The following is a 7,933-nucleotide window of genomic DNA, read 5'->3' as shown; positions in this document are numbered from 1 at the left end:
GCTGAGGGGAGGAGAGGCTCCCCCAACGGCCAGTGCAGCCATTGGTATACCTCTGCCGCCAGATGTGTGCCTGCACATGTTCCTGTTTGTGATGGCCCCTAAGGTCAGGACCTCGCAGAAGCCCCCGGTGACATCACAGGGTCCCATACCCCAGCCCCTCCACATTGGCCCCACAAAGGGGAGGTGGGAGATGCTGTCATATGGTGATGTTATGTAGCATGGCATAAACTGCTACTGCCAGAAGCTGCATAGCTCTGTGGCCCCATGTGGTGGAGGCATTGGAATCGCATCTTCAAGTGGTTGAAAGCCCACCAATGACCATGAAGCATTTGTTGGTGGGCTTGGTTGGAGACTGTGTGGTCCAGTGGGTCATCTTTGGGATGCAGCATCAGCAACTATGGCAGCAGGGGATACCCTCGGTTACCTGGGGGGAATAGCACATGAGGCTTCAGGGGTGGTGTCCTCTGTTGTATGCCTGCACAGCCATACCTACCATACTAACCCAGGAGCCATCCTTTGCCCTTCGGCCAGGCAGCCAACAGGTGATTGAGGCCAGATGCAGCAAAGATCTGGGTGTCATGGATGCTGCCCGGGAACTTGGCCACATAGTCTGTAAAGATGTCCTGGTGGTCACAGGAGGCCTAAACATTCAGGCTGTAGAAGTGGTGGTGATTATGGTATACCTGCAGCTCCTGGGGGGGGGGGGCAGTGAGGGCTATGTGGGTGCAGTCAATGGTCTGCACCTGTTGTGTCCGCTGACACCCACCGGAGGTCAGCGCACACTCTTGAGCTTCAGCCCGGTACAACAATGGGGACTGGGATTCTAGTCCCTCCACTGGGGGAACCAATGGGACCTTGGCGGGAGATTTAACCCCACCAATGGGACCCGGGGGGTGCCCCTGGATTGTGTATATAGTTGGCCCGCCGGCCGTTAGTCTTTAGTCTTGTTGTGTACCAGTAAAGCTATGCTGATCACTACATCAGTCTCCATGCTTTCTTTATGCGTCTAATCCACTACACTTCAGCACCACATTGGGGAAGCCTCCGAACGATGCAGACCCTGCCCTGATGGATGCAAGGTCGCCCTACTCAGTGGGGAAGCGCAAATGCTTCTGGAGGTGCACCAGCATGGCATCCAGAAAGCTGTGTAGCAGCAGTTAGCCAAGGACTGTGACGCGTCAAGCACAATCCCCTGGTGGCTAGGAACCTCAGGGAGAGCAGGATTTTCTGCAAGATGGGGATGGCAAGGGGAGCAGGAGCTTAGCCCTGGGGGGCTGCCTGAGCACCTTACACAAGGCCTGGATGGCAGCTCTGTCTAGGTGAAACCCATCTAGGCACTGCATACCTCCACAAGGGAAAGGGATAGAGATTTACTTTTCCTCAAAATGAAAGCTAGGAATTCAGAAAACCTGCGTGACCTATCATTACAAAGGTATATTGATAGATATCAATGTTTTGGTGCCTTTTTTAAAACTGAAAATGAAACTACCTGTCTTCAGAGGGGTGGAGAGGGAGTGGTTTGACGATGCTGATAGTCCATTCATTGAAACGTAGACTGGAGGTGGGTGGGGGGGAGGGAGTGGGATAAATAAAACCGACTCAAAATTGGCTTCCAGAAAAATATCAGGGTAAAAGTGGTCTCAAAAGAACTGGGGTGGGGAGAGGAATAATACACAACCTGAAAATTAAAGGCACAAAATTGTGTGTGGAAATCAGGGGATCAACCAAAGTAGTACAGGTCCAGAACTGACCCCTCCTTCCAAAAAACCCATGCAGAAAAGTCTTCAGTCTACAGTGAAGTGCTGGAAAAGCACAGGAAATTTGGTTTGAGGCTGTAGCCTCCCAATCACACACTACGTGAGGTCAAACCAGTGTTTAGAGGGGGAGGGGGAAGGCGTACACACAACCCCTCCCACGATAGCTCTGGCTTATGAACACAGATTGGCTCTCTCCCTGTGATGCGGAACTTCTGGAAAGCAGCAAGTGTTCTTGATCCCAGGGAGGGAAATTTCCTGTAATGTAGATGACGTTGAGCTCACAAGAACATTCACCCGTTCCTGCATGACTGGCAATCAATTCAAACAATAGCTATCAGTGCATTTAAGAGAACTGCCTCTGTTTTCATACATTCACAAAAATAGCAAGAGAGAAACTGAAAAGCACTTTATGTGGCCAGTGTGAATTTCAGTTTAAGATAAGCATGATCTTGAAAAATTATTCTGGTTGTAAGATCTCCAAACACTGCCCTCCATGAATATACATTCTGTTCTGTGAGTACAAATGCAAGCAAGCAAAGCTGGTTGCTCCATTAGGAGCAATTATATATTCGGTGCAAGGATATTTGTATAATATATCTGTGAAATTGCTGCAATAGCAGTGATAGCTTTAAATGTAGTAAAAGCTGCAAAAAAATGTCTATTTGACTGTCTATGGAATCACCAAATCTTAACTGTAGGCCAGCATATATACCTTCTATAGCATACAGACTGCCATATTGGAAATCCTACTGTCTAGTTAATAACCCTAATGCCTTAGTAGTCAATAAAATACATCATGCTTTTTACTGTTCTGACTGCTGTCACATAGACTCGCTTTATGAACAAAGCTTTCACACCAAGCTCTATCATAATTATGAAAAAGAAGACAAAACTGACTAGGTTATAAGTACACTTATTCAAAAGGAATACTTGTTGGTTTAAGGGGGAATGCAGAATGTATTCATTTATGTACTTCATTTATACCCTTCCTTTCTTCCCAATAGGAACACAAGTAAGTGAATCAAACCTCACAGAGTAAATGTTTGAGTAATACCTACTGGTTGTGTGACTGTTTGTGTTCACGGGCTAGAATTCTACAAGTAGCACAATAATTCAGTTACTATGGCTTTAGAATATAGATGAATTAGGGACAGTGTCAAAAGTCCTTCCCACCTTATCTTGTAAGTTACAGAAACAGGATGGTTTCTCTCAACTCTCTTTTCTGGTTAAAACCACGTGCCTCTTCTCCAAACAGCTACTGTTGCAGACATATCCAGGCACAAGGGGAAAAATAAAAAAAGATGTACAGAGTGAAGTGACATTTTCATCCCCGTGTTACTGGTACACCATCCAAAGCACAGTCACTGCAGTAATACTGAAGGCAGTTGCACTGGCTGCCAGGAAGCTTGGGCTCTTGTTGCAGAGATCCTTGTAGCAGCACAGGAATCTAAAACTGTCAGCGTGAAATTCATCAGCAACTTCTTTCCAGATGCACCGTGATGACTTCCAGCAGCTGTATGTTCTCAGATGCACTGAAAGAGAAAACCACACACCCCAAATTAAAAACTGAAAACAACACTTTTGAACAACTGTACAATAATTGTGCTTTCTCTAGACATTAAAATGGAAGGAGAGTTCCCAAACTTACAGCCAAATTGTCCTGGTCTGGATAGTCCACACTGGCCTGATCTTGTCAGATCTCAGAAGCTAAGCAGGGTCAGCACTGATTAGTATTTGGATGGGAGGCCATCAAGGAAGTCTAGGATTGCTCTGCAGAGGCAGGCAGTGGCAAACCACCTCTGTTCATTCTTGCCTTGAAAACCCTATGGGGGTCACCACAGGTCAGCTGCAACTTAATGACACTTTCCAATACCACAGACATGATAATGAGTCACCTATCCTCCCCTCCCCTTTACCTGATTCCTAGGGCAGTTCCCTGCAGCAAAGGAACACTAAGTTAAGTAAGCAGCATGGATATTCCCATATCATGGTGCAAAATCTAAAATGCAAGGACATGTATCATGTTATTGTTAGCATCCCCCTACTGGCAGCTGCCTCCAAAACATATTCAAATTTTTCCAGGTTTGAACAGGCCAGTGAGAGTGTTCCTAGTCAGGACACTAACAAGCACATACATTTTGCAGAGTTTTACTCTTCCACCAGAGGCTTTTTTTTTTTTAATCACCCGTTCAATCTTATTTACAATATCATAAAGAGACTTTAATATCAATGGAATCAGTTGAACAAGACTGCTTTACTATTGCTCTTCATGTGATTTTGTAGAATGTTGTGTTTTTAGAGTTGTAAACTTTGTGGCCTTAAGCCACAAGGGCTTTTCTTTTCTTTTGTCGCCAAGTCACAGCCGACTTTTGACGACCCTGTGGGGTTTTCAAGGCAAGAGGCATTCAAAGGTGGTTTGCCATTGCCTGCCTCCGCATAACGACCCCAGTATCCCTTGATGGTCCCCCATCCACATACTAAGGAGGGCCCGATCCTGTTTAGCTTCCTAGATCTGACGAGATCCGGCTAGCCTGGGATATCTGGGTCAGGGCACAAGGGTATAAATATAAATAAGTACTCATTTTGTATAGTATACATACAAAACCTGATTTGCAAGCAAACGTCTTCTTCGTGGGTACAAGTAACATTGGTCCTGCACACTACAGGGCTTTGTTCACAGGTGTAACACCGGATTGCATCACCTAAGAGTTAAAGAGAGGTTGTGTTAAATGCTTACATGTTCAAAATATTCTCATTCGTTCATTCTCTCCCTCTCTGTCTCTCAAAAATGCTTCGGTGATCCTCTTGCTGAAGGTGGGGAGGGCTCAGTCACAGAAGGGATTCCTCAAAGCCACCGAGTGAGTTTATTTTATTTATGTCATTCATACCTTCCTTTTCTCCCCAATGGTGATCCCAAGCAGTTTATATCATCATCCTGTCCAGGGGTCGTTTCGTAGAAAAAAAGCTAGGGGAACTCATTAGCATAACTCATTAGCATATGCCACACCCCCTGACATCACCTGGTGTGTGTCATAAGGCCACACTCCCTGACATCACCGGAAGTGTGTCATAAGGCCACACACCCCGCCCCCAACGGTCCCGGCCGCCACTGCCGGCCTTGCAGCTCCACTGCCGAGCCCCATGAGGGGCCTGGCGGTGGACCTGCAAGGCCGGCGGGAGTGCAAGGAAGCCCCGCGAAGGCCCTCCCTGGCCCCAGGCAGGCAGGGGTGGGGAAAGGCGGGGAGGAAGCAACTTACCCTCCCTCTTCTCCTGCCTCCTCCTGGCTGAATGAGGGCTGGAAGCGGGGTGGCCGGAAGCAGGGGGCGGGGCTTCGTCATGTGCCCCGCCCCCCGTACCTCACCCGGGGGAACTGTGATCCTCCGCATTTCCCCCCGAAATGACCTCTGATCCTGTCCTCTATCCTTAGGGTTAGGCTGAGGGTGTGTGACTGGCCCAAGGTCACCCAGCGAGCTTTCACGGCAGAGTGGGGATTTGAACCTGGATCGCCCAGATCTCAGCCTGATGCTGTAACCACTATATATCATATCGGATCTCGAGTTTGTGCCTGCTTTGAGGGGATGATCTCATATTACAGCCCCTCTCCAAAACCCAAGCATAAAATTAGGGCAAGAGGGAATGGCAGCCAATTCACTGTGCCGTGGGGGGCATTGATCAACTCCTAAAATAAGAGTGTAAACTCACTGCAATCTTTTTAGGGCACTTCAAGATTATGTTTAAAATTCATAAGTATTTTTCTTTTTAAAAACATCCATCTGTCAAAGAACCACTGGTTATTCTACCATTAGAGAACAGTAGAATAATTCAACGGATCTCTCGCCTTTCCCCCTTTCTTCATCCTGCCCTTGAACATTTTAACTTAACAGGTGAGAATAAAGAACAAAGTCTGAGTCCAGCGGCATCTTTAAGACCAACAAAGTTTTATTCAAGGTGTAAGCTTTCGTGTGCACGCACACTTCCTCAGATACAATGAAATGGAAATTACCAGTCCATACATAGAGGGGGAGTAGTAAATTTGCATACAGCATAATGAAGATGTTTAACAGATTCAAGGATAATACAAAAACAGAAGGAATGCCTTCTGCTGGTGAAAATAATTAACTGGGTCTGTCTAATTCTGAGGACAAAGAAGAAAAAAGGGGGGAAAAACTGAACCTAAACCTAGAATTCAGAACCTAAAAAGGTTAGTCAGGAATAGAAAAGGGCCAACTCTAAAAATCTAATTATAAAATATACAAAAATATATATGTGTGTTTATTCAACATAAATTAAAATAACAAACAAGGGCCCATTCATACCTCATATAAAACTATAAAAACATACAAGGGCTAATAAGATAGACCTAATAAGATAGACCTAACGCGTTTCGGCCTTTACAGTCCTTCCTCAGAGGTCTAATACATACAGAACATATTGGCTGATGTGCAAAAATACATACAATCCTACATATACAAAATATGGAGTAAAGACCAGAAATCAATTGTTCCAAAGTTTAACCACTGGGCAAGGAAAAGAAATATAAAAATACAAATGAAGCCTCCAGTGAAATCACATGTCCAGTGGTACTTCTCTCTGGTCAACTGTATATTCTTCTGAGGTTGTACAGCCAAATATTCCAAATAAAATGTTCCTTAGGTAAAAAAGCTTTTAACCTAAAGAACATTTTATTTGGAACATTTGGCTGGGGCGGGCAGGCGGGGGTGGCAGAATGGCGATGGTGGCAGCGGCCTCGCTGCGCCCCTCAGAGATCTGCGCCCTAGGCCATCGCACTAGTTGACCTAGTGGAAGAGCTGGCCCTGGCTGGAATGCAGTAAGGACCTGGCAACCCTAAAGCCATTCATGCAGAAAGTGAAACATTACTGATCAACAGGAGTAAAGCCGAATACACAATAAGCCTAATGCAGGATAAAATGGGCTAGTAGAAGAAATTAGTTTCAGAGGATAACTGTTTTGGTCTGTGGTAGAAGAGCAAGATTTGAGTCCAGTAGCACCTTAGAAACCAACAAGATTTTCGGGTATAAGCAGAAGGGCTCTGTGACTCTCAAAAGTTTTTACCCGGAAGATCTTTTAGGTCTCTAAAGTGCTAATGGACTCAAACCTAACTGGAAAAAAATTAGCATCTGTAAGGGGCAGGAGATTCAGCAACTGAATTTACACGCAGTACCTTAAGACACCTACCAGAATGGCAAAACACGACTATGGCAATGAAGACTGTGAAGAGAATGCACTTTGCTTTGTCCATGTCCTGTTCTGAATCTGAAAACAGAAACACGCATTAAACCAGGGCCCATACAGCCATTGCAGTGGAATAGCAGGAGGCGGGATAGATGCTCAAGAATAGCCTTTTTGCCTGCATTCTCCGTTGTAGCAAGTGAATATTTGAGCCAGTGCAGGCCAAGGACCGTCTGGCTGAATAGTCAGGCTACATGTTAAAAGATGAGGGAACTGGGGGAATAAAATAAAGGGAAATTAAAGGCAAAAACTTGAGAAGCCTGTCTGAAAGTTCTTAAATGGAAGAGACACATGTAAGTCATGCTTTCATCATCCCTTAACAAAATAATGTGTGCTTGACTGCTGTTTTAAGTAAACAGGATTGGAGAGAGAGCAGTCATAGTCTAATATTTCAACCATTACACCAAGCGGGCTGTAATAAAATAAAGAAGCATTTTAATAACATTTTACAATGTAAACGCTCTAGATTTTGTATTTAAGCTTTTGTTCTGTCATATTCGTGTGGGTTAGAGTGTGGGACTGGGATCTGGGAGGCCCAAGGTCTGGCTCCCTTTTCTGCTGGGGAAGCTCACTCAAGGAACTCGGGCCAGTCACATACTCTGAGCTTAACTCACCTCACTGGGTCATTCTGAGGATAAAATGGAGGAGAGGAGAACAAGGTAAGCCACCTTGGGTTACCATTGTGGAGACAGGCAAGGTAGCAATGAACTAGCAGGCTTACCAAATACTTACCGTGATTCAGCGGGGGAAACATACTTCTTCCCAGGGCTTTTTTTGTAGAAAAAGACCAGCAGGAACTCTTTAGCATAATAGGCCACACCCAACAGCAGAAACTCATTAGCATATTAGGCCACACCCCCGACAGCACAGCTCATTAGCATATTAGGCCGCACCCCCATGTTACCAGAAGTGTGGCCATCGAGCCA

At 45.5% G+C, this 7,933-nt stretch overlaps 1 protein-coding gene across 4 annotated transcripts in view; it reads right to left on the bottom strand.

Annotated features, from left to right (window-relative positions):
• Positions 1-2,156: 2,156 nt before the first annotated feature.
• Positions 2,157-7,933, bottom strand: part of LOC107124525 (CD59 glycoprotein-like) — an 11,466-nt gene continuing 5,689 nt past the window's right edge. For all 4 annotated transcript variants that reach the window (XM_015428007.1, XM_015428005.1, XM_015428008.1 and 1 more), the window contains exons 2-4: positions 6,954-7,031; positions 4,358-4,459; positions 2,157-3,289 (exon numbers count right to left, since the gene is read on the bottom strand). In XM_015428007.1, coding sequence (XP_015283493.1) covers positions 3,093-3,289; positions 4,358-4,459; positions 6,954-7,017 — 363 coding nt within the window. In that variant the 5' untranslated portion in view covers positions 7,018-7,031 and the 3' untranslated portion in view covers positions 2,157-3,092. The remainder of the gene's footprint in view (positions 3,290-4,357; positions 4,460-6,953; positions 7,032-7,933) is intronic.

This window comes from Gekko japonicus, unplaced genomic scaffold (genome assembly GCF_001447785.1).
Source record: "Gekko japonicus isolate JY-2015 unplaced genomic scaffold, Gekko_japonicus_V1.1 scaffold1007, whole genome shotgun sequence".
In the NCBI taxonomy this organism is placed as follows: Eukaryota; Metazoa; Chordata; class Lepidosauria; order Squamata; family Gekkonidae; genus Gekko; species Gekko japonicus.
Note: the sequence above shows the minus strand (reverse complement) of the source record. Positions and strands in the feature narration are given on the sequence as shown.